The sequence below is a fragment of the Acartia tonsa genome, chromosome 4, assembly GCF_053477335.1.
Source record: "Acartia tonsa isolate MP-2025a chromosome 4, ASM5347733v1, whole genome shotgun sequence".
In the NCBI taxonomy this organism is placed as follows: Eukaryota; Metazoa; Arthropoda; class Copepoda; order Calanoida; family Acartiidae; genus Acartia; species Acartia tonsa.
The window spans coordinates 33,522,959-33,549,444 of NC_137263.1; the positions used below are offsets into that span (position 1 = coordinate 33,522,959).

The 26,486-nt window shown below is 35.0% G+C and overlaps 6 protein-coding genes across 17 annotated transcripts; all 6 read left to right on the forward strand.

Moving 5' to 3' along the window:
- Positions 1–1,263: 1,263 nt before the first annotated feature.
- On the forward strand, positions 1,264–3,514 carry LOC145315432 (uncharacterized). Its single transcript, XM_080155413.1, has 2 exons — positions 1,264–1,728; positions 1,821–3,514. The coding sequence occupies exons 1-2, from the start codon at positions 1,264–1,266 to the stop codon at positions 2,583–2,585; spliced, it is 1,230 nt and encodes a 409-aa protein (XP_080011539.1). The 3' UTR covers positions 2,586–3,514.
- LOC145316880 (uncharacterized) lies at positions 3,464–4,801 on the forward strand. Of its 11 annotated transcripts, none has more exons than XM_080157670.1 (2): positions 3,464–4,302; positions 4,491–4,801. In XM_080157670.1, the coding sequence occupies exon 1, from the start codon at positions 3,547–3,549 to the stop codon at positions 4,252–4,254; it is 708 nt and encodes a 235-aa protein (XP_080013796.1). In that variant the 5' UTR covers positions 3,464–3,546; the 3' UTR covers positions 4,255–4,302; positions 4,491–4,801. The 11 variants fall into 11 exon arrangements, with proteins under 11 accessions (XP_080013796.1, XP_080013798.1, XP_080013797.1 ...); XM_080157672.1 differs by having other exon boundaries at positions 4,501–4,801; XM_080157671.1 differs by having other exon boundaries at positions 4,524–4,801.
- Positions 4,738–7,552, forward strand: mRpL46 (mitochondrial ribosomal protein L46). Its single transcript, XM_080157669.1, has 6 exons — positions 4,738–4,839; positions 5,472–5,567; positions 5,978–6,088; positions 6,425–6,530; positions 6,822–6,936; positions 7,162–7,552. Exons 1-6 carry the CDS (start codon positions 4,814–4,816, stop codon positions 7,527–7,529), a joined length of 822 nt encoding a protein of 273 aa, XP_080013795.1. The 5' UTR covers positions 4,738–4,813; the 3' UTR covers positions 7,530–7,552.
- LOC145316878 (DNA methyltransferase 1-associated protein 1-like) lies at positions 7,536–12,550 on the forward strand. Its single transcript, XM_080157668.1, has 10 exons — positions 7,536–7,673; positions 7,806–7,930; positions 8,586–8,739; positions 8,874–9,246; positions 9,339–9,464; positions 9,771–9,848; positions 10,371–10,521; positions 10,865–10,942; positions 11,594–11,676; positions 12,208–12,550. The coding sequence occupies exons 1-10, from the start codon at positions 7,579–7,581 to the stop codon at positions 12,394–12,396; spliced, it is 1,452 nt and encodes a 483-aa protein (XP_080013794.1). The 5' UTR covers positions 7,536–7,578; the 3' UTR covers positions 12,397–12,550.
- Positions 12,525–14,759, forward strand: sav (scaffold protein salvador). Its single transcript, XM_080157667.1, has one exon. The coding sequence runs from the start codon at positions 12,572–12,574 to the stop codon at positions 14,261–14,263; it is 1,692 nt and encodes a 563-aa protein (XP_080013793.1). The 5' UTR covers positions 12,525–12,571; the 3' UTR covers positions 14,264–14,759.
- Positions 14,760–19,309: 4,550 nt separating this feature from the next.
- Positions 19,310–24,484, forward strand: LOC145316881 (uncharacterized). 2 transcript variants are annotated; one of them, XM_080157683.1, is made up of 5 exons: positions 19,310–19,532; positions 20,025–20,250; positions 21,821–22,571; positions 22,819–23,844; positions 24,072–24,484. In XM_080157683.1, exons 1-4 carry the CDS (start codon positions 19,453–19,455, stop codon positions 23,835–23,837), a joined length of 2,076 nt encoding a protein of 691 aa, XP_080013809.1. In that variant the 5' UTR covers positions 19,310–19,452; the 3' UTR covers positions 23,838–23,844; positions 24,072–24,484. The 2 variants fall into 2 exon arrangements, with proteins under 2 accessions (XP_080013809.1, XP_080013808.1); XM_080157682.1 differs by having other exon boundaries at positions 24,068–24,096.
- The last annotated feature ends 2,002 nt before the right edge of the window (positions 24,485–26,486 follow it).

Consider the following 26,486-nt stretch of genomic DNA (forward strand, 5'->3'; position numbering starts at 1 on the left):
ATCTTTCTCTAAAACTAGGGATTTTAATAAAACTGATATTAATGAAAAGTCAACATCTTGTTGTAAACATTGTTTGAACAAGGTAATACTTATATGATGTAGCTATTTAAATATAAGTATTGAAAAATCATTAATGTGCTCTAAAAAACCGGAATAATACTTACTTACTGCTGTTTTTGGAGATGTTTGATATCGGGATCATTTTCCCACCAACTTACGGGATCCAAAAGTTTACTTTCTTGAAAGAAAAATTTAGCTATGAAGGGAAAGAGGGATGTTAATAAATGAAGAAAATTATGGAGGTTATAAAATGTCGTCTTTGTAGTAAAATCTGCCAAACCAAACATTGATTTTTGTTGTGTACACTTCTGCTATACAAAAAAAACTAAAGCCGATATTTCTTATTTTTAAGTTTTAGCATGAAATTCTGTGATTATTATGTTTTATTAGAATAAATTTTTATTAATTTTTGGCCAGTTTGTTTAGTTAAAGAATTTAAAATATGTATTATTGGTATAATACACTAGTCGCTCTAATAACATGATAATATTAAGTTAAAATTTTGTAAAATTAATCTTTATTATATACAAATCTTAATTTAAAGATTAAACATTTTTTCATTTGTCCTTTAAGGTCTCGGTAACCACTGAACCGTTATCATTGTTAGTCTTTTATAATATGCTTCTTCTGGGTTCCATCTAGGATGGTTGAAGTGTTTTTTTTATTAAGATTTATGTCTGGGGATGGGTACGTACGTTTATGCTATATTAATTACTAGACCCCTTGCTAGACTACTAGCTTCTATGAGTGTAATGTTAAGGTACTACTAATTTTTATAGCCCCTAGGGCCCTAAGACTCCTAGACAGCTTTGAAGTGCGAGAGTTAGGACAATTGGAGAAAATTATGTTCTTTCTAAGACACTAAAGTTTTACCTATTAAGTTTTATATATTTTAGCTAGATATAAACGTACGTTTGGATCGAAGTATAATATTAACTAAATTAGAGGACTTGAAGCAGTGTCACTCATTGAAACATTTAACGGTTAATATTCACGTACCATAACCAAAAATATGTTCTTGAGTACGTAATGTCCATTATGCAAAGCTATATGTATACAATATGTTTACTTGTTTCTCATGATATCAGTTTGCATGTTTGCACAAGAAATATTACGGGTAAAGGTCGTTTAACCAATTAAAATGTTATTCTAGACCAAACATTCTAATATGTACTAATGTGTACTATTCTTTCAGATAGAGCAATGTCAGGACCTCCAAGAAGCGGTTACGGAGGTGGCGGACGGGGTTGGGGAGGTTATGGTGGAGATCGAGGAGGATACGGAGGTGGGGGTGGAGATCGAGATCGAGGAGGATACGGAGGTGGGGGTGGAGATCGAGGAGGATTTGGGGGTGGGGATCAAGGAGGATACGGGGGTGGGGGTGGAGATCGAGGAGGAGGATACGGAGGTGGGGGTGGAGATCGAGGAGGAGGATACGGAGGAAGGGGTGGTGGATTCGGCGGGGGTGGTCCAGGAGGGTTTGGCGGACCTCCAATCTCACATACTGCCATACACAATGAATGGGATGTAGCTTGTAAAGTTTGGATTGGTGGCCTTGGGGATGAGGGAACTAGGCTTGAAATTGAGGTAGCCTTTAATGCAATTGGACCTGTGAAAAACATTTGGCTGGCCAAAAATCCTCCTGGCTTTGCATTCGTCGAAATGGAGGTAAGAAATCATTTATTTATGACAAAAATGTCATAGTTATTTTATTCTTAAGCTCTTATTGGTTAGGTATTAATTTACATTGTTTAATTTAGGATCCACGTGATGCAGAGGACAGTGTAAAGAAACTACACGGCACAGAATTATGCGGAATGAAGGTAAAAGTCCAGATGGCCAAGGTGCGGGAGGAACAGCGAAAAAACAGGCTAGAAGCAGAAGCACGTCGTGGTAGCGCAGGGGACAGGCGTTCCAATGACCGGCGCAGTGAATACAGTGAAAGGGGACGGGATCGAGACCGCGACTACGACAGACGCTCCCGCGGACGCGATGATCGCGGTTCGCGCGGAGAGGATAGATCGTCGCGCAAACGTTCCCGGGACAGAAGCAGGGGTGACAGAAGAAAGTCGAGAGATAGAAGTCGCGACAGTAAACGTAAGTCAAGAGATCGCGACAGTGGACGCAAGCGTTCTAGAAGCCGTGAAAAACGTGATAAAAGCCGCAGCAAAAGTAAGGACTCGCGTAGAGACAGACGACGCTCTGGAAGTCGCGATAAAAGTCGTCGTGATAGATCACGATCAAAGTCAAGGGGTAAGGACAATGGAAGCAGTCGGGACCACAAGAAGCGGGACAGATCCAAGAGTCCTGACTCGACAAGGTCTGCACCAAAGAAGGAGAAGAAGCGCAACAAGTCGGCAGAGTCTGTGTCTTCAAAAGACAGCAGCCTGGAGCGCAGGCGGGCTAGGGATAGAAGCAATGAACGGCGGGACCGGATAAGGGAAGAGAAGAGGCGGAACAGATCCTCCAGTGCATCCAGCTCAAGCTCTGACAGAGACAGGAAGAGTAGAAATGACTATTATTGATACCTATAAAGTTCCCATGTGTTTAATATATGAAACCATTCACACTTACCTACCTACTACTACCACCCACTAGATTTGCCAAAACTTTGTCTCACAAACTAAATATTATTTACTTTGTACAGTATTCAAATGTTTGTCAATTTTTTCTCTTTGTAAATAGATGAAATTTCCGATAAATATCTTAAAATTCAGGCACCTTTAAGTTATTCAAAGCCTCTGATAAGATTATAAAGTTTTCAAATGAGTTTCATTACTATACTTTATTTTAGTTAGTTGAACTATTAGTTATAGTAGAAATGTTTGTATGTAACTTTCATAATTAATGTCAAGTAATTAGAATTTAAACTAACGATGTACAAAATTTTAATTTTTAAGGGTCAAAGAGAGAGATAAGTATTTATATAAGATAGAATTAAAGATAAATATTAGTAGCTTACAAAAAGTACGTTGATTCTCATATAAAAAAAAAAGATGTTTAAACAACATATGTTGAAAAATATATACAAAACTAAGATAAGGCATTGGCTTTGGATATACTAATAACTACTCCACATTGCGGTAACCTCTCTTAATTTCGAAGGCAGGATTTAGGTAGATTTACCACACAGTACAATTTGTTTAATAAAATAATATCTTAATAATTATTAGTATCAATATTTCTCTCCCTATTGTTGATAAATTGCAGGATGAGAGGGGGATATTGATAATGCAAAAACACTACCTACCTAATTTTTTCTTAAGTAAAAAAACTAAATTTAAAAAAATTTTAATATTTGATCAATTTTTTTTAACGTTGCGGTTAATGAGCTTACATTTGATTTGCTTTAAGATTTTTTTTTGGAAATTAATTTCGATTTCGTTGCAAGAATGATTTGATTACTAGATTATTAATCATTTGTTATTTGTGTTTTCAGAAGAAAAAAATAAAATGATATTCATTAAGTAAAGTTAAGACTCAGTTATGGAAGAGTTTTGTTCTAGTTCGGAAACTGTATTCCATCAAGTGTATGAGGACCATACTCTGGGACAGGTTTACGATGTCACGGATGAACCTGCCACAGAACAAGTTTTTGCATTTTCAACCGCATCGGCGGTGCCCACCGCCAGCGCGGGCGGCATGAGTGATAATGTTTTTACAGTTGACACAAATCAGCCACATGTCACAGAGGTCAGGATTGAATCTGATGTGACATGCGAGGAGCCAGATTATAAACCAATGTACAGAAAACTAAAGCGAGAGTTTTACAACGCTATAGAGGCTAATGAGTATGTAAAATCAGAGTTGCGCCATTGTCAGCGTGTCCTGCAGTCAGTCAAAGAGGATGAATACTTTTTGCTGGAACGATTGCTGCAGTATGGAGACCCGCCGCCAGACAGCTCCAACTCAGAATCTGAATCTGATACAGAGGCGACGTCTCCTGGTGGCAAACAAATTGGAGATAGAAATCCTAGTGGGGTCGTTATTACTTCTGCATTCTCAAGACTGAGAGATTTAACTATGGAAAGAAAGGGTGGAAGTAGCAGGAAGAGAGCCAAACTTGATAATTCAACTGAGGGAGGAGATAATATTGAGGATGAAGAGAATATAAATGATGACTCTATTGACAGGCTTGATCAGGACATTGATGAACCTTCCAGTCCGAAAGAAAATGGGGAGGATAGTGATTAATCACTGTAAGTTTTACAATAGTTTTAATCATCATGTTTTTGTTTTACAGTAAATTCATATAATAAAGTAACAAGATCTGTTTGAGTCTGTGCCGAAGGATCTCGCTAATCGCTGAACCGATATGGATCTCCTTAAAAAATATAGCTTCTCATAGGTCCAGGAAAAAAAATAGGGTAGGAATTTTATTTTAAAATGGGTGGGTCGAATTCAACATCCACCACCTAAAATGCCCCTAGAGGCCTTTAGGGCGTAGCCGCTAGTGTATGTAGAAAGGAATAGGCAAAATTGTCACATTTTTAAATCAACCTGAATCACTTTTTTTTGTTTGAGAAAGTACCTACCCAAAACATGAAGGAAAAAAACTTATTTTTAAAAAAATTTTAATTTAATTTATTGTACTGTACCTATTAATTACATTTATTTATCTCAAATCTTGTAATATCATTGTATATGTATTGTATACCTAATTATTATCTTCGTATTGTTATAAGAAACCTTTGTACAAAACTGGCTGTGATAAAAATTAAAAATTTAAACATATTTCAGAGACTTGGTCAAAATGTTGAAATTCTCTCGCGCTTTCGGGTGAGTGTTTATAAAAAGGAACGTAAGGAAATAAACTTCTACAGATTTTTTCATACGATTCTTTATCTTTTTAACTTCGAGTTGAATTATTTCATTATACATGCATAAAGTGAATAAATTAATTCAAATTAACACATTTCGTAACATTGGCTTTAATCATTCTTTTAGCTTCTAAAATAAGTTCCATTTTCAATGTCACTTTAAAACATGTTATGACTAGACTAAGTATTAAGATAAGAAATCTCAGAGAAAAAATTTTAATAGCTTAAAAGTGTTAAATGAAAGAACACAATAATGTAATATGGATGAATGTTTTGAATGGGGTAGATTTTAAGCTGTGCCGTGCAGTGCTTCTAAATTACTGTAGGCATTTACGTACGAACAATCATATCTTTATTTGATAGTAGATGCTTTCCTAATCATTGATACCTTCTCTAATCTATGCATACAAGTCAGTGCACGAAAGAGTTTACAATTTATCATAAAAATTATCACAGGGTTGCATATTTTCCAATCTAGTTAAATTTCTTTCCCCCACATTTCTACTTCTTTCGTGCCGGAGGTGGGGGGGGTGTATTTTGGATTTGGATTTTGGAAAATATACACTCATGATTAACGTTGAATAAATTTAGGTCGTTGGTCCGTGCTGACATAAGATTAAGCAGCACACTAGCCAAGCCAATAACAGAACCTTCGTGGGACTTGTTTTCTGCTGTTTGTGTTGAAAGGTACCAATATCCATGTCTAATAATATTAATATGCACAATTGTCAAACACATGGATGTTGTTAGAAAAAAAAATGTACTGTTATCATATTGCTGTATCTCACTCCCACATATGAAAACACTATAATCCATATAACAATATTTTAATAGTTATATTTTCTTAGTAGCAAAGCTACTCTATGATTCACTTTATCCGCCAGCCCATCAGTCATGCACCAAAAGATAAAAATACTTATTCTTTATAAAGGTTTTGTAATTATCGAATATTCTTTCTCTGTTTTTTTTTATGACAACTGAGCATCTGCTCTGTAACTCACTTTGTTCATTTGTCCAATCTATCCTTGATTTTTTGTTCTTTGTTACTTATTGATATTGTCATCCTTGTATCTAACCTTTTAATCTTTTTATTGTAGACCAGCATTGATTGTTCCACCTTTGAACGAAATGGAATCTAAGATGATGAATTTATTAAATGAGCTTGAATTTGAGAACTCCATGAGGAATGACCATGAAATAAGACAATTGTAAGTATGTTTGTCCATAGGCAATGAATACGCTTCTTTCCAATAGAGTTAAAATGGGTCTAAAATCCGAGCCCATAAATATATGCTTTTTTTTCATGTGAAAGAAAAAATCGTCTGTAGGATATTTCAAATAATCTTAATTAAGATATTAACTTTTATGTACCTGTTTATAATGGAATTTTCATATCTTTGTTTATCTATATTTTTACTTAATTTTAGATATTTGCTTGATTATCACTGCTACACTATTTTAAAAAAATCTTTTTCTTAACTATCATTTCTTTCAGAATAATAAAATAGAGTTTGTTAAACATTAAATTAATAAATAAATTTAAGACAAGATCTGGAGAGGCTTGAGAAAAAGAAGCAGGGAGTGGAGAGTAGTGACTCGGGGGACGCTGTCATCACGGCCCTGGATATGGAGGATAAGTGGAAGGCAGAGGTAATATTGCAATTTTGTTCACTAAGGATTGCAATCCGAGGCACTTTTAACAAGACGGATTCTGATCTGATTGTAAAAAATTGGTGAATTCTAGATAAATCCGAGCTAAAATCTAAATTTTAACGCATAAAAAAAGTCAAAGTTAGTAACAACTGATTTGAATGTAATAATGTATCTGCTCAAATCCTTATATTATTAAGCAATAATTTTAACTCTATTATTATTAACTAATTCAAAAATCTTTAAAACTCTTTTTATTTCATGAAATAAATATTCTTTTTACTACTCAAGGCAAAAGAGTTTCAAGCAGACGCCATATTAACAGAAGCGGATAAAAACGACGACCAAAAATCTATTTTAAGAAAGCTCCATAAACCTCTCCGTTTAGTTTTAAATACTAAATTAGGTAACTTTTTTTCATTTAAATAATATATATCTAGATAACTTGTTTTTAAAATAGATAAAAGTTATTAAGACATTTAATAAGTGTATTAGTTCTTTTACAATGCTTTACAAAATTACCAGACTCTTTTATGCTATAGACTCTTTAATTTGCCAAATAGGAAATTTTGAATACAAAAAATAACGTTTAGCCTTATATTTGTAATAATGTGTAATATACTTTTTTAAGGTAAAGATACCTTTTGGAATTTACCTGGTGTGAAGCGAAAAGACGGCGAAACAATGCGACAAACAGCTGAGAGGGCAGTACAATCTCTATGCGGACCAAACATTAAATTCCAAGTGCTGGGCAACGCCCCATTAAGCTTCTATAAACATACATATCCACAAAAATACCGCGAAAATAACATTATTGGTGCTAAAGTGTTTATTTACAAAGCTTATCTTTTAAATGACAACCCAGTGTGGGAGGAGGTTGATCTTAAGCTAGCTGAAAATATACTTGACTATAAATGGTTGACCTATGAAGAGCTTGAGAATTATTTAGTAATTGGTGCAAGGAAAGCTGTTTATGATATGTTACACTCGGATGAATAATTTTTATTTATGATAATTGCAGATTTTTGTTGAAAGAATCAAGTAAAAAATGGCTTCGGCCGCCGACGTGAGGGACATCATGGGGATGGCCCCCCTGGACACGACTGTCACGAAAGACTCTATCCTTGGTAATGATAAAAAGAGGTAATACATACAGAATAATACATTTTGTTTAAATTATTAGTGTGAAAATAAAAACTATTTCTTTTTAAGCAATAAAAGTTGTAAATATAAAACTTGATATTTAAACTTTCCCATTAATTACGTATTTTAAAGGATGAAGCGCCCCGCAGCCCAGATCATGCACAAACCAGAGGGAATGCACAGAGAACTGTTTAATCTTATATATAGTGAAAATAAAGAACTACCTTGTCCTCTTATTCCCACAGATACAAGTAGAGGTAATACTTAGTGACCTTATTCTTTTTATATTGGCCAGGCTACTCAATTTGTTCTACAAGGTAAAAATAAAATATCACTTAATTTCTATTGGTAAAAATACCTTCTAATAGTTTAAAAAGGGTAAAAGTAGCCCAGCAATATCAAGCCATAAACTTTTTAAAAGAAATTATTTAGGTGTTATAGAGGGAAAAAAGAAACTTCTGTTTTGTTCAGGGGTGTATATTCTGCATGGGATCCCCGGCTCAGGGGGGGGGGGGAATAAAAAATAAGTGGTTGGAGGGAAAAAAAAATGTAAAAATTAAGAAAACTGAAAACATTTTTTCCATTTCGCCCCCCTCCTTGGTTAAAAAAACTAAAAAAATGTGTGGTAGGAGGGATAAAATAAATAAAATATAGATTTCTTTAAATATTTTTCTTTCCCCCCCCCCCCCCCCTACTTTTAAAGAAAAATCTAGGGGGGGGGGAAAAAAAAATTTTGTAGCAGGGGAAAAAAAATAAATCTTGTGCAGAATATACACCCCTGGTTTTGTTTGAATCAGACTTTAAACAAATAGGTTACGATTATATTGCTAGTTGCCTTTGTATTTTAATCCGTGGTTATAATCGCTACTGTAGTACACAAAGTAGACTATTGATTTTAATCACTTTGTTAAGACCAAGGGTACAAGCAGATGAAACCAAAGCTTGGTATGCGACGTGTACGTCCATGGAAATGGATGCCCTTCACAAATCCTGCCAGAAAGGACAACCTGGTCCTTCACCATTGGAGGCGAGCAATGGACGAAGGAAAAGACTATCCTTTTGCCAGGTAAAGGTTTTTAAAAATAATTTTTTTTAGATAGTTCAATGTATAATGCTATTAAAGTACCTACAATCTGTAAAAAGTAAAATATCGTATGGCTAATATTAATTTTCCTTTATTAACATATACGTATTTTATAGCTTTAACAAGACCATAGAAGTGCCAACCTATACCGAAGTTGAATACCAACTCCACCTTGTCTCTGCAGGATGGACCAGAGAGGAGACGGACCACCTGATGGACCTGGCACAGCGGTTCGACCTCAGGTTCATCGTGATGCAGGACAGGTGGGACAGAAACACATTCTCTGAACGCTCGGTAGAGGACCTGAAGGAGCGATACTACTCTATATTAGACAAGTTGGAGCGTGTGCATGGAAGTAGTGGAGGTAATGGGGTTATGGGAGGTGGGCATAATGGGGAGCAGAACAAGAAACAGTTTGTGTACGATGCTGATCATGAGAGAAGAAGAAAGGAACAGCTTAGAAGATTGTATAATAGAACGCATGATCAGGTTAGAATTATTCTACCAATAATATTATTGTTATTAATCTGTATTTCTATTGTTCCAATTTTATATCTTTTTTATATTTCTATATTTTATAGGTTGAAGAAGAAGAGTTACTAAAGTCAGAATTAAGAAAGATAGAGGCCAGAAAGAAGGAGAGGGAAAAGAAAACAGCTGATCTTCAGAAGTTAATTGCAAGGAGTGACAGCACTACCTCTCAACAGGTGATTCTACCTTGTTGAGGAATCTTCTTTTTGAATCTTTCAATATTGTAGTTCGACAACATTTCTAAAGACTCTTTTTATAGTTTTTTTTTCTTCAATGACTATGCCATATCTCGGCGTTGAGAGATAACCCTGCTAGGCTCATTCCTGCGGTACTTTAACCCAATATAACATTAGGGAGGGGGGGGGGGGGGTGGTTCTGTAATGAACAAGGTACTCTAATGGGAAAATTTCGCAAAATGTTCAGGCAAGTTATCAGGACTTCCTCAACACCTTTTTTTGTTATAAAAAAAAATATTCACCTAGACGAAGAAGCTAAACAAGACTCCAAAATTAAATATGGTTGGAAGACCACTTCTTGAACCTCAAGCCATCGTAGACCAGGTAACAGAAGAATCTACATTTTTAAGTGACAAAGCTAACAAAGGTTCTAATTTAATACCTAACCCATTTTTAAATAACTTGGCCGTTATGTAATTTTACCATACAAAGTAACTTCAGTCTCAAGGACGTTTTTTTTTGCGGGGGTTGGGGTTGTAATTTTTAAAAATCCACAATTTGGGTTTGATTTGCAAAAATATACCTTGTTTGGAAAAAACCAAGGACTTTCTTATGGAGTTTTAAGAGATTGAAGGGTAAAATTTGTTAAGTAAGGGGGCGTAATCATCCATTGACCCTTGTGCATACTTGGACGTTCGTTTTTAGTTTTATGATATTTATCTGCTGTTATGATGATATCATTATGTGGCTAGAATGTTTTTATGATTATTCTAAGATGGCCCACATAGAATTTTAATTTTAATATTTCAAATCTAAACAATATCAATTAAATAAGACCAAGTTTTTAATTTTTATTGTTAGATGAATTACTGCAATTATTGTTTCTAGACCATGTTCTTTTTTCAGAACGGTATTCGTTGGCCTGAGATAAAAACTAGCGGAGTAACAGTACGCTCCCAGCGTACAAAGCTGCCCATCAGTGTGGGTATGAAGAAGACCAAGGCCATTGAGTGTATGCTGAACGAGCTGGGCATTCCTGTGCAGCCGCCAGCTACTGGTGAGATTATTAGATTTCTGTTTCTTTTTGATTACTAATTAGGCTATTTGTAAATTCAATTTCAACAAAGTCGAGGGTTCAAATTCGAAAAAGGTTGCAGGCCAAATTGTCTGAAATCTTTGTTATATTTTTCACTTTTGGTCTGCCAAATAAAATCATATTTAAGATAATCATCAGGACATAAAAATCTTATTTTTAGCACAGCTCATTTAGTGCATACATAAAGTAAGACAAATCGAACTAGATATTAGTCTACCGAGATTTAAGTTGCATTCAGACAGACATGATAACTGCTTTAAATAAGGAAAGGATGAAAAAATGTAATATAATTTTTATTTTTCAGAGGAAATCTGCAATGAATTTAATGAATTGAGATCAGAAATGGTTCTCCTATACGAGCTCAAAAACGCCTTGAATAATTGTAAGTATTATTTTATTATTTTACTAGAAAAGTTAAAGAGAGGATATTTTTAAAAGGAGAGATTGTACTATAAAGAATATCAGTAAAGAGACATGACATGAGTAGTATCTGACCTAAATTCTCCATTTTAAGATCAGAAACATTAGAAAGAAATGTAATGGTAAACAATTTATTATTTTATTAGGATAATACTTTTGTAAATATAATAGGTACCAATCTACTATTTAAGAAGCCTTCCAAGTATCCAGGGGTGTATATTCTACATGGGATCCCCTGCTCAGGGGGGGGGGGGGGAATAAAAAATAAGTGGTTGGAGGGGAAAAAAATGTAAAAATTAAGAAAACTGAAAACATTTTTTCCATTTCCCCCCCCCCCCCCCCCTCCTTGGTGAAAAAACTTTTAAAAATGTGTGGTAGGAGGGATAAAATAAATAAAATATAGAGTTTTTTTTAAATATTTTTCCATTTTCCACCTACTTGGGGGGGGAAGAAAAATAAAAAATTTTGTAGCAGGGGGAAAAAAAAAATCTTGTGCAGAATATACACCCCTGCAAGTATCAAATCTTGTAGACTAAGAATTATTTCCTACTTTTCTTAATTGATCAAATAATAAGTTAATTAAAATGATGTGATTTTTTAATTGTAAATGTAGGTGAGTATGAAATGACAACATTGAAACATCAGTATGAAGCTCTTGTACCTGGCAAATCTCTAGACATTCCAGAATCTATTAAGGTACGTATTTAATTTGCAGTATGGCTTAAAACCGATTATTATCTGTTGGATGAAAACTGGATTTCTGCCATACTGAAAAATCATGTATGGCATAGAATTTCAGACAATTTTCCATGAATATTGAAATAAAGATCCTAAAATTAATACAAGTTTTGTTAGCCGGGCCTTAGACCCTGCGGACTAACAAAAATAGTTTCAATCTAATAATTTTCCATTTAATATCCACGGAAAGCTGTCTATTATACGATGCGATAACTAACTGTTTCATAATTAATATTTTATTAACGAAGCTACGTAGCAAGTCTTAATGTTTGTTAGTCTGTCTGTTGCACTAATCAATTACAATTGCGATTTGGCGATGAGTGTAAAATGTAAATTAATCACACTAAGTGTAGTTAATTCAAGATTTACGTTAGAAAATTAGACTGACCGTACCACATTCTTAATGCCTTATTGTTGCAGGAATCAAATTTATTATTTAAATTCATTTTCTGTTAAGTATACTTTGTAAAAACCTTTGTTTTATTTTAGATATCATCTGGAAGTTTGGTGGAAGGAGCTGCTTTGGCGGCTACAACTGCGGAAAAGAAAAAGAACCTTGCCGACGTGATAGAAGTGTCTGCCAGTCCTAGGGACGGACTCACGCCCAACAGAAAGCGGAAGGCCGCCCTTGAGCAGGGGAATATCCTGAAAAAGATAAAGAAAAGAACCTATCAATGAAGTTATTTAATTTCCGTCTATATAACTGTATAAATTCTTATTGAAATGTATAATATTATTGGTTTTGTTGTAGACATATTTTTATTATTATTTGTTCATGCTTATTATTATTATCAATTTTAATTCATGCTTATGAATTCCTTATTTCAGAAAATGATGTAATTTTTGCACAAGGATGAGATCCGTTAATAATGGCGTGGTTGGTCAGTACACAAAGAAGGAGCAGCCTATATCATTTCCCATCACAAATGTTTGGACCGCAAACGACCCGCCGCCAAAGAAACGATCCAGCGTCCATTCACCTGTCCAGCAGAAAATACTAAGTGCCAGACACAGGCTAAGCAGCACAGGAGCAGGTGGACTGTCAGGTGGTAGTCTGGCAGCTCTATCACCACAACAGCAACAACAAGCTACGCCTCCATCAACCAAGTCTTCCCACTCGATATTTACAAGTTCGCCGCGCTTATCCCGGTCGCCTAAGTTATTTTCAAGCAGCAACCGAACCCGCAGCCGTTCTCAGGGTGTGGAAGGAAGGTATACAGCAAACAATAATCATCTTGACAGCTCATTTGTGATCCAATCAACTGGTAGTCCATCTGCGGCTGTTGTGGCGTCTAGTCAGCTTTCTCCACAACATGTTCAATATGCCAACTATGATACTCTGTTTGCCCAACAACCCGGGCGGGGACTAGGGGAACCATTGTTGGTGACTCAACCAGCAAGTTTTTTTGCCACCTCTATTCCTCACCTGTCAACATCCTTCCAGGATTTCTCAACCTATGCAAACACTCAGAACCATCATCAACAACAACTTCAAGATTCATTCAGTGCTTTGAATACAACAGCTGCGGCTATAAGATACCAACCGCAGCCCCACTACCGGCCGCCGCCTCATTTTATGTCCTCGCCAACTCTAGAGGCTACCAGTAACAGTGGAATGATGCCTCCGGTTCGAGGCCAGTTCATTCATGCAGAGCAGAGCTTACACTACACAACAAGCACTCCAGTGTCAGCGGCCACAGGTATTCAAGTTGCAGTGCCTGTACACCATCAGGTAACTGCCTACACCACCAGGCCGCAGATAGAGACGCAAGCGCAACAACTAAGACAAGGTGATGTTCAGGATAATGATTATCCGTTGCCACCTGGGTGGTCGGTGGGATTCACCACAAGGGGACGAAAATACTTTATTGATCACAATACCAAGACAACACACTGGTCGCATCCGCTAGAAAAGGAAGGACTTCCAGCTGGCTGGGAGCGTATTGATTCCCCTGAATTTGGTAGTTACTTTGTTAATCATATCACTCGTCAAGCACAATATGAACATCCTTCATTTCCACAATATTTCATGCCACGCACAAGCTATACCTTAAGCCCCCGTGTAGCCTATAACCAGCCAATGCTACCACCATTACCACAGCCTTCGGCAGCGACAGCCCAAAGCCTGGGTTATCACCACAATGTACTTGTGCCTGCCAACCCTTACCTGCACGAAGAAATACCGATCTGGTTGCGAGTCTACTTCAAGGCGAGTCCAAGTCTGGATCACAAACTAAAATGGGAGCTGTTCCGCCTACCAGAGCTGGACTGTTTCGACGCCATGCTGAACCGTCTGTTCCGCGACGAGCTGGAAGAACTTGTGATGCGGTACGAGCGGATACGGATAGCAATCTCTCAGGAGCTGGAGTACAGGAACCAGTCTGGTGGTGGGTCTGCTGCTGGTGGTGGATACACGCCAGGTAGAATCACTGCACTAAATACAACAACCGCCACAGTTATGGGCGCTTTAGACCATAAACAACACAATGAAGAGGGGGACAACAGGGATGCAAACTATTTAATTTTGCGGAGAACCTTAAAATAGACAAACATTATGATTCTAACTAAATTTTTGCAATATTTACTTTTGTATCAAAAATTTTATTGGAAGTGTTGAATGATTTTTTTCACCTACAAATTTAGATAGTTGAATTTACAAACGAATCATTTTGCCTTTGCAACTTAGAAGGGGGGCAGGGTTGTTTTGAACATTCTGATTAAAACTTTAAGTTTATATTGTGTCATTTCTCCTTAAAACAAAAATATCAGTCCTCTTTCTAAAAAATGCCTAATTGTTTTTTTTTACATTTTTAAAAGATGCTTCCCATTTCTAAAGGTTTTAGTAGGATAACATGTTAGCCATAAAATTAAATATTGTGATATCATTAACTAAAAGGCACTTTGTGATGTTTTCGGGTTATAAAGATATGGTATAAGAGAACTACCAAAAAATTGCTTCTTAAAAGTAAAATGTAACCTAATGAAAAGAAAATTATATATTTCTTTAATTGCCATAGGTACCCCTTTCTTACCCTTCGATCGAATTTTTAAAAATTTAAAATGTAAAATATATATTAGTGCTTTAGTGCCAAACCAGCAATAAATTATATACTCAATTATATGCACAAAAATCAAGTATCATAGTACCATGAATTGGTAACATTTTTAAAATGAAGATTTAAAAAAAACTCAATTTTTATTTTTGGTGAAAAATTCAATTATGGAAATAATGACAAAAATTTTATTGTTTGTTAGATTTCTTAAGGGGGGGGGGGGGCGTAATGACATAAGCTCTTAAACAGTGAGCAAAATGGTCTAAATATTGAGCTAGACCCTTCAAACTTGGTATATAAGCTTAGTCCTATAGGTATTACATCTAAATGGCAAAAAAATCCAAAAATTTTTATTTTTAGGTTAGGTTAGGTAAGAAAAACCCTGCGGAAATAGGGTTTTTAGGCTATTTTTGGTCTATTATGATGTGGAAACTTGCCTTAAATTGTTTTTTCTTAGGGTTTTTAACTAAAATACACTGTATCTATTCATATGGACATTGTTTAAGATGATTCAGCAAGTCGGGGACCGACCCAAGGGGGCTAGGTGGGTGGCCCGCAGGGGTTAAGTTCATTTTTCCCAATATATTTGTTGTGATACATCAAATTATAGGTTTTTTAGGTCAAGGAACTCAAATTCAGAGCTAAAATAAGCATTAGACTAATCTGGAGCTAGCCCCAGCGGGCTAGGTTGGTGGCCCGCAGGGGTTAAGTGCATTTTTTCCAATATATACCTTGTTATATATCAAAATAAAGGTTTTTAAGGTCAAGAAACTCAAATTCAGAGCTAAAATTGGCATAAGACTTACCTGAAGCTAACCCCCGCGGGCTAGGTTGTTTTTCTGCAGGGCTTAAGATCATTTACCTAACCTAACCTAGAAACTTACTTATATTTTCATAGGTTTTTTTTCTTGAATAAACTGTGTCTATTAATAATACTTTATTTAAGACTAGCGGCATCGCCCCTAGCCTCTAGGGGCTTTGCCCCAAGAGGTTTAATCAAACCAATTAAAATTTAGATTTAAAAGAAAAATTAAAAAAAAAAAAATTTTGGGGGGGGTAATTTTTATTTTTGGGGGGGTTGGGGGTGTCCCACCCCCCAAGAAAATAGTTATAAACCTTCCCGGGAACTATGAGGAGAACCCGATCAGTTGATCGGTTAGCAAGATCCTTCGCTACAAACAAACAGACAAACACACAAACAGACAGACATCGTTCTACTTTGTATTATAGATGATCCAGCAAGTCGGGCGACCCCAGCGGGCTAGGTGGGTGGCCCGCAGGGGTTAAGTGGATCTTAAGTGCATTTTTCCCAATATAAATGTTGCGATACATCAAATTATAAGTTTTTTAGGTCAGTTAACTCAAATTTAGAGCTAGAATTAGCATAAGACTAATCTGAAGCTAGCCCCAGCGGGCTAGGTTGGTGGCCCGCAGGGGTTAAATGCATTATTTCCAATATATACCTTGTTATATATCAAAATATAGGTTTTTAAGGTCAAGAAACTCAAATTCAGAGCTAAAATTGGCATAAGACTTACCTGAAGCTAACCCCCGCGGGCTAGGTTGGTTTTCTGCAGGGCTTAAGATCATTTACCTAACCTAACCTAGAAACTTACTTATATTTTCACAGGTTTTTTTCTTGAATAAACTGTGTCTATTAATGATACTTTATTTAAGATGATCCAGCAAGTCGGGGACCGACCCCAGCGGGCTAGGTGGGTGGCCCGCAGGGGTTAAGTGCATTTTTCCCAATATAAATGTTGCGATACATCAAATTATAAGTTTTTTAGGTCAGTTAACTCAAATTTAGAGCTAGAATTAGCATAAGACTAATCTGAAGCTAGCCCCAGCGGGCTAGGTTGGTGGCCCGCAGGGGTTAAATGCATTATTTCCAATATATACCTTGTTATATATCAAAATATAGGTTTTTAAGGTCAAGAAACTCAAATTCAGAGCTAAAATTGGCATAAGACTTACCTGAAGCTAACCCCCGCGGGCTAGGTTGGTTTTCTGCAGGGCTTAAGATCATTTACCTAACCTAACCTAGAAACTTACTTATATTTTCACAGGTTTTTTTCTTGAATAAACTGTGTCTATTAATGATACTTTATTTAAGATGATCCAGCAAGTCGGGGACCGACCCCAGCGGGCTAGGTGGGTGGCCCGCAGGGGTTAAGTGCATTTTTCCCAATATAAATGTTGCGATACATCAAATTATAAGTTTTTTAGGTCAGTTAACTCAAATTTAGAGCTAGAATTAGCATAAGACTAATCTGAAGCTAGCCCCAGTGGGCTAGGTTGGTGGCCCGCAGGGGTTAAATGCAGTATTTCAAATATATACCTTGTTATGTCAAGACACTCAAATTCAGAGCCAAAATTGACATAAGACTTACCTGAAGCTAACCCCCGCGGGCTAGGTAGATTTTCCACAGGGCTTATGTGCATTTTACCTAACCTAACCTACAAACTTACTTATTCTTTTTGGTTTTTTCCTTGAATAAACTGTGTTTATTAATGGGGACATTATTTTAGATAATCCAGCAAGTTGGGGACCGACCCCAGCGGGCTAGGTAGGTGGCCCACAGGGGTGTAGTGCATTTTTTCTAAAGTATGTGTTGTCATACATCAAATTATAGGTTTTTTATGTTAAGAAACATAAATTGGTAAAATGCATTGCAGGCAACCCACCTAGCCCGCAGGGGCTAGCTTCAGATAAGTCTAATTCTATTATTAGCTCTAAAGGGGTAGTTTCACGAAATGCATTTGAACTTAATTAAGTGAACCGCATATTCTTTGCTAGTTAATGGGTTAAACTATATTTATATTGCATATATTTGAAAGAATTTCAATTTTAACGTAGTTGAAAATATTAAGACTTGAAAATCGTCTTTTTGTGATTTTGAATTAAAAAAGACGATTTTCAAGTCTTGATATTTTTAAAAATACGTGGTAGAAAATTGAAATTCTTTAAATATATGCCATATAAATGTAGTTTAACCAATTAATTAATTAGGAAAAAATATGCAGTTCACTAAATTAAGTTCAAATGCATTTCGTGAAACTACCCCTTTGAATTTCTGGACCTAAAAAACCTATAATTTTATGTATGACAACTAAGATCCACTTAACCCCTGCGGGCCACCAACTTAGCCTGCTGGGGTCGGTCCCCGACTTGCTTGATCATCTAAAATAATGTTCTTATAAGTAGACAGTTTATTCCAGAAAAAACCTAAAAAACAAGTAAGGTTCTAGGTTAGGTTAGGTAAAATGCACTTAAGACTTGCAGATTAGTCTGATGCTTTTATTACCTGTAAATTTGAGTTTCTTGACCTAAAAAACATATAGTTGGATGTATAACAACACATGCTTTTAAAAAAAATGCATTTAACCCCTGCGGGCCACCCACCTAGCCCGCTGGGGTCGGTCTTCAACTTGCTGGATCAACTGCAATAAGGTCCTCATGAATGGACAGTTTATTCGAAAAAAAACCTTAAAAAAAATATTAAATGTAAGTTTCTAGGTTAGGTTAGGTAAAATGCACTTAAGCCCTGTGGGCAACCTATATAGCCCGCTGGGGTTAGCTTCAGATTAGTCTAATGCTTATTTCAGCTCTGAATTTGAGTTCTTTGACCTAAAAAACATATAATTGGATTTATCACAACATATATATTGGGGAAAATGCACTTAACCCCTGCAGGCCACCCACCTAGCCCGCTGGGGTCGGTCTTTGACTTGCTGGATCATCTGAAATAAGGTCCTCATGAATGGACAGTTTATTCTAAAAAAAAACCTAAAAAAAAATATTAAATGTAAGTTTGTAGGTTAGGTTAGGTAAAATGCACTTAAGCCCTGTGGGCAACCCACCTAGCCCGCTGGGGTTAGCTTCAGATTATTCTAATGCTTATTTTAGCTCTGAATTTGAGTTCTTTGACCTAAAAAAACATATTATTTGATGTATCACATCATATATATTGGGGAAAATGCACTTAACCCCTGCGGGCCACCCACCTAGCCCCCCTGGGGTCGGTCCCCGACTTGCTGAATCATCTTAAATAATGTCCATATGAATAGATACAGTGTATTTAAGTTAAAACCCTAAGAAAAAACAATTTAAGGCAAGTTTCCACATCAAAATAGACCAAAAAAAGCCTAAAAACCCCATTTCCGCAGGGTTTTTCTTACCTAACCTAACCTAAAAATAAAAATTTTTGGATTTTTTTGCCATTTAGATGTAATACCTTTAGGACTAGGCTTATATACCAAGTTTGAAGGGTCTAGCTCAATATTTAGACCATTTTGCTCACGGTTTAAGAGCTTATGTCATTACGCCCCCCCCCCCCCCTTATTAGCTTTGGTGTAGGAAAAACAATTTCTTAGCATATTTTATTGTATTTATATGTAGTTTATTTTAGTATAATATTATACCTATGTAAATAATATGCCATTCTGATAACTCAAATGTTTAGTTGATATAAAAAAAAGAATCCGTCCTTATTGAAACTTAATAAAATACATTAAACTGTGATATAAATAATTTCAGAATCGGGCAAAATCTCTCAATTTTTGGTCCCAATGTGACAAAATAGATTGAAATCAAGGTCTAGATGCCATTCTAGACCTTGGTGGATTTATTTTCTATGATTATTATCATGTGAGTGAGTGTACAAATTTTGGCCTAACAATGGAAGTGGGTCCTGACGGGCAGCCTCCTGGTTCTCAGGAAGGTTCTGTAGAGGTTTCAAAGGAATCTTTATCATCCAGGTAATATAGTTAGTGTTAAAGCTACTTCTGTCTGTCCGTTTGTTTTTCTTTACCAAATAATTCTCTCTTTTTGTCTGAATGTATGTACTTATACTAAGCTTAACGGCTAGATAAGAAATGCTACTATTGGACTTAATCGTTTCGTTGAACTGAAAACTTGGTAAAAAACTTACACCTTACTCAAGTTTAATAGGATAGGAATATAATAAAAATGTAAATTTGAAAGAGGAATATTTTGGTGATTTTTTAGCAATGTTGAATGTTGATCATCAAATGCTCGAGACACAAAGGCATACTTTTGTTAAATACGTCATAATTAAACAGTGTAAATAACTAATTTACGTTGCCTTTTTATCATTCAGGGATATCTTTGCCGTGATTTTTATACACCTTAATCTCAACACAATATTTAAACCTAGTATATTCACGAAAAATTTCATTACGTAACTTGCTTTCTTTCATGTATGATCTCCTTTACTGCTAATATTTCAGGGGGTCGACACCATTACCCTACATCAAGCCACCAAACAAACACAAATATAACCAGAACCTGGTAGAATTGCAATCTGTGATCAGCCAGCTTGAAACAACTAAGACAACCCATGTGGAAAACTTGAGATCTGCCCGGGAGAACCAGCGCAGACTGCGGGATGAACGGGAAGCAACAAACCAGCGCAAAGATGCAGTTTTCCACCAGTTAGACCTGCTAAATGATCAGGTACAAATGAAAATATACCTACAAGGGGGGGGGGAAGTTCTGACACATTTGCGTAAACGGTGAGTATAGGCTTTATCTTTGGACTGAGAGGATAGGTTATTAGAGATAAAATCATTCTTATATGATGAATTTCCCCCAGATTTAAGTTTTTTTGGATAGGCCTCCAGGTTCCGGAGCTCCAGGCCTCCAGGTGTTCTCTGTACAGGTAAAAATGAAAGAAAGAAAAAAATTTATAGTTAAAAATCAACTTATAAAACAAAATATGCATACTTTTTCTTCAAATATGTGAATAATATTAAAAAAGATGCATATTTTGTTTTATAAATTGACCTGTAACTTTAAAAAAAAATTTATTTTTTCAATTTTACCTGTACAGAGACCACCTGGAGGCCTGGAGCTCCGGAACCTGGAGGCCTATCCAAAAAATCTTAAATCTGGGGAAAATTCGTCATATAAGAATGATTTTATCCCTAATAACCTATCCTCTCAGTCCAAAGATAAAGCCTATACTCACCGTTTACGCAAATGTGTCAGAACTTTCCCCCCCCCCCCCTTAACTTCAAACTTCATCATTTTGATAAAGAATACTCCAATTCTGAAGAACATGTATATATTATATACAATGCATCCATCAAAAATTACATCAATTTATAAATGGCAGCTAAGCCTGCTAAAAAGAAGTATGTAAATATAAGTTCAGAAAGTACAAAGACTCATACAGACATATCTGAACAGTTTTTAAAAGCGAAGCTTTTCTATAATTAGGGTCCGTCCGTTCGTCCGTCCGTCCGAGATAGTTAGCTTTTATTCGTGAATTTAGGCATGTTAGAATTGTCTTATCGATTTCAAATTTTGCATGGTGATTCCTGTAGTAGTTAGGTACGATTTAGAAAGCGTAGCAACTCTATAATCGTTACCAGAATGTCCGTACGTCCATTTTAAACATTTTGATTTTTCTACTTTTTTAATAACAATTTTTTATGTGTTAAAATCATCCGATTGATCTGATTTTTTGATTAGTGATTTCTATTACAATAAGGTACAATATTATGAGCGAAGCATCTCTATAATCAAGTATTAAAATGTCAGTATGTCCTTAAACAGAATTCTACATTTAAAAAGTTATGCAACAAATTTACGTATAATTTTGTCAAACCTTATATTTTCATATTTTGTATATTCAGTTCTGACACTCAACAATAGTTAATGTTCGTCTGTCACATCGTTTCAGAGCTTCGCTTTTATGGATGTTGTCATCCTTGTTTTTATCGTAAAGATTGCCTGTTATGATTGCACTGCTAATGAAGAAAATATTTCTAGTTTTTCATATATGCAAGTTATCTTTATAATAAAGTAAAAGGATCTTTGTCTGTGTGTACCGAAGTATCTTGCTGAACCGATATGGTTCTCCTTTATAGGGTAGCTTCTCATAGGTCATAAAGGTTTATAACTATTTCGGGGTATGGTACTACCACCCCAATTTTTTTACTTTTTCTTTTTAAAACTAGAATAAGAAGCCCCTAGTTAAAAATAAAGTTTCTTAAAAGTTATCAAATATATTTATATTTAGGTAAAGAAAAAGAACGATGTTGTTACAAAGCTGCGTGGTGGAATACCTCACTCCAAACAGGAAGACATTGACGGTCAAATTCGCAAGCTAGAATATCAGATCAGCAAAAACAACTTTCACCTCACAGAAGAAAAACGTATCGTGTCAGAAATTGATCGTTTGCGCAGATCAAAGAAAAATTTAAAAGAGTACAGTGCGCTTAAAGAAGAGTTGGATAAGCTGCGTTCTCGACAACATGGACTACGCATTGAACGCGATGCAATTTTTCAAGAACTGCGGGAATTGAAGCGCAAAGAGGATGATATTCGATACCAAATTAAAGATTCCAACCAGAATCTAGATAAAACAAGAGCAGACATTGATCATTATCGCGCTGTAAAATATGATCTTACCGCAAAGTTTCATGAGGAAGAAAATGAATTTCGCCGCCAGATGCGGCAGAAAAAAGAGGAGCAAAAACGGCGCGAGGCGGAAGAACTTGCGCAAATGGAGGCTGAAAATCTGAAAGAACTCGCCATAATTGAAGCTAACAAAGTGCCTTACGAGCATGAGATATTATTGTGTAAATTTCTCATTCAGTATACCCAGTCATTAGCGTCCAGTAAACCTGTTGGTGGTGCGGCAATCTTGTCCGCGCAGAAAAGAAGCGCAGCTTCGCATCTGCTCTCCCTTCCGTCCCCGATAGAGCGGCGCAGATCCTCCGGATTTTCTTATTTATCAGATGCATCTAGTCATTATGCTACTCCAATGGGTAAGTTTTGATTTTACCTTTAAAAATAAGGTACCTATAGTCTTTTTTTTCTTCCAACAATTCAACTTTTTTAGCTTTCTCGTCATATTTAAGGCCTTCAAAACAATGGTCCTAAATAGTTTGCTTGTGTAAAACACTTTTCAGAATGTAAGTTTATTTTAGGTATTTTAAAAAGATAAAAAATAAACTGAACTTAACATTTTTCCTATTATTGCAATCAAGTACCTAAGTTTTTTTTCTATTTTAGGTTGTACTCCAGTCGGAACACCATTGGATGGTTCTCCACCTACAAGCTTTGATGAAAACTCCCCAACAAACCAGGGATTTTTCATTAAAAAAGATAACAACGAAGTTCTATTCCCTTGTACTAAGAAATCTTCGAAAAAGAATCGCTCCGAGCGCAAACTACTATCCTCTAAGAAGCTGTTGGCACACAATCCAGAAATATTTACACAATTTGCGGAGCTGCATCTTTTTCCACCCACTCAGGCCGGTGACGTTGCTGCCAGCATTGAAGCACTCAAGGAGAAGTTGGTCTTCTATGAGAGCAAGTCTGAGGAAGAGATTAGGATAAGGAGGGTTAAGGAACAGGAGGCTGATCAGATTACTGTTGCGCCTGCGGTTCAGATTCATCTTGATCCTGTTACTGTTGTCGTTGAGGAAGTTCAAGATCTTGAAGAAGCAGATACTAGTGAAGTTCCAAACCAAGAAGCTGATGAAAATTCTAACCAATTACTCACTGATGATTCCAATCAAACTAACAATGAAAAAGTCAACGATCTCGACCAAGAAAATACTCTCCTTCAAAACAAAAAAGTTATGATTGATCTTTTAAAAGATGATGAATCAAATACAAATAACAGGGTCCATTTGAAACTAAATTTACAAAAATCAACTTTAGATGTTAATTTTGATGAAAGAAGTAACCAAGAACCAAATAGTCAACCTAATGGCTCAAAACTAAACGGCAGCCATGAGACTTTAAACTCTTCTAAAGAAACAAATAACGATGAAATTAAAGCACAAGAAAATGGTGACATTTCTCCAGATATTATCCATGATGATACATCAGCTTTAGTTGACAAAGTTGATGCTATGTTACTTGAACCTGCAATAGAAAACCATGATGAAACAAGTGATAGTATTATAAAGAAGACTGGTGTATTGCTCAGTGTTCAGGACACTGTTGATACCTCTTCTGATGGGGTAGAACAAGATGTTCCACTCACTCAACAAGCACAAGATATCCATCCATCCATTGTCTAATAATATGGTTGAATCCCATATTATGCCAATAGACTGCCTAAGAGCCCCTCCATGATCTAAAAAACAATATATTTATCATTAATACATTATGTTAGGTTCTGAAAATTATTAGAGTTAGGGTTAGTGTTCACAGCAGGGGCTATAAACAAAATTGTTGGTGGAAGTGGAGGGGGTGGGGTGTATCAATGGTTCAATGGTATAATAAGAGATTCTACCATACTGTAACTTAGATAGGCAGCTAAATTCATAGATTGTAAAATATAAACATGACATTATTATTGCATTTAGTTTTAGTATCGTATGTATTATGTACCAGAAGTTTTTTTTCAGCAGATTTTTTTTACTTTGCATTGTTGATTGACGTAAAGAATTCATTTGTATAAAATATTATTAATAAAACATAGTTTTGACAAAAATTAGATTTATGAAATGTAGACTAAATGGTTTTTGGTATTCATTTCAATGCAAATTGGTAATTTGTTTCAAAACATCAATATCTGAGCTTAAAATTATGATAACAGATGAAAATTGATTTTTGCAAGTCTGGAACTAACACTGATCATTTTTTAATGAAACGGATACCTGGAAAAAAATATTTTCAAAAAGAAGCAATAATCTTGTAAAATATAGTTACCATAAAATATACCTCTGCAAGTTTAAGTACCAAAATTTATAAAATTTTAAATATTCCAATAAATTAAAAAATTTGAAATTTCATATGAAAGAAACATTATGCAGGCTAATACATTATTAGCATTAGATACAGTTACCTTAAAAGGCTAGAATTGTTAAAATATTATTATTGATAGAAATTTTAAAGTATTTCCTATCGATAGAATTGTTAAAATTAATATTTTTGAGATTGTGCCATTTTATTTCTTCATCTAAGTAAATCCAAATAATCTTGTATCATATTACAATATTAGATGTAGAAAGTTTAGATGATCAATCCCTTAATTAGGATAATGTTAACACAGAGTGTAGAAACATTTCGACACCATTATTGGTTTGCAAGTGTACACATTTTGACATGTAAGGGGCAGATGTTTTTTTCATATTAGCCCTACAACACTTTTGTTAGTAATAGTTTAGCTAAGGCTTTGATATGGAATATTATATCGTTCAAAAATTTAGTCACGATTATCAAATTAAGAATCATATTAGATAAAATATTAGTCTACTAAACATTCCTTTTTGAGTGGGACAGATAACTCTGTCTGCTTGACCATCTATATTAATACATCTATTTGTTTATTACAAGTTTATTTGTTTATTATTTATTTTGATATACTTGTTAATATGTAGTATGCTGTCTAAAAGTAATTTTAGAATTAAATGAAACGATTCTAAATTTTTTTTTTCCTATTTTAGATTTATTTAACTTATACATATTTATTTAATTTTAAGTTAGGCAAAATTATGTATTTTAGGTAATTAAAATTATTTTTGTTTTCATTTTAATATTGACCTGATATTTGCGGCACTGTATTGATGAAGTGTTCTTTTTTTAAGTTTAGAGGTGAATTTGAACAATTTCCATGATACTTTAGAACTTATTGTGAATTGCAAAATTGTTGATTTTTATTAGCACAAATGATATTATTATACCTATTATATTATATACATAAATAGTTGTTTAGAAATAAACATTGATTATTATAAAAGTGTTTCATTTGTTTTTAAAGCTTTTTCTACTTACAAGGTGTTTGCGTTTGGCATACAAGGAACTTTGAGTTCAGGGATGTTAGAATATTCCTATAGATTTTAAATTTTGTTTTGAAATTCCTGTGTTAGTCTAGCATCCATAAAAGCTATAATACCAAGATTATAAATAAGTTACGCTTACAAGTAGATGGATATGTGAACAAGGACGACAACATCCATAGGTAGCGAAGCTCAAAAATTTGAATGGATATCGAGAAAACATTTACTATAGAGCAATGTAATACAATAAATATTAAAGTTCATGAAATAGGAAAATCCCGAAAACTTTAAAATCACGCAACCTTTTAAATCGCAAAAAATAAAAATCTAGGAATCGATCTAGCACCACAATTAATAGACAAATCTTAATGAATTTTGATGTAAATATGTAAAATATAAGCATATTCAATCCATGATGATTTCAGTCGTCATTCCTGAATAGAAATAGAGAAAACCTGAAAATCTAGAAATCGATCTAGCACCCCAAATAATAGACAAATCTTAATAAAACTTAGTTAAAATATGTAGAATACAAAATTAATTAATCCCTGAAAATTTCAGCCCTCTATCTTGAAAAGGAGTAGAAAATCACGAAAACTTGAAAATCTAAGAATCGATCTAGCACCCAAAATAACAGACATATGGACAAAGAATGTATATTGTATAGATTAGATGGGCATATGTAATAGGAATCTACACTAAAAATTTTAGCTATATATCTTGAATACGAGCCGAGAAAATCACGTTTTCCCCATAGCGTTACGGACAGACAAAGTGAATTATAGAGTAGCTTCGCTACTAAAAAAAAAAAGACTTATAACAAATTATTTTTTACTCTAAGAAAAATTAAACTTGTAGCTGGCTAAAATAACAATCCCCTCCATTGAATCCTTTTATCCCATCCCTTGCACTCCTTCTGGATGAACGAACTGACCAATAAGTGAT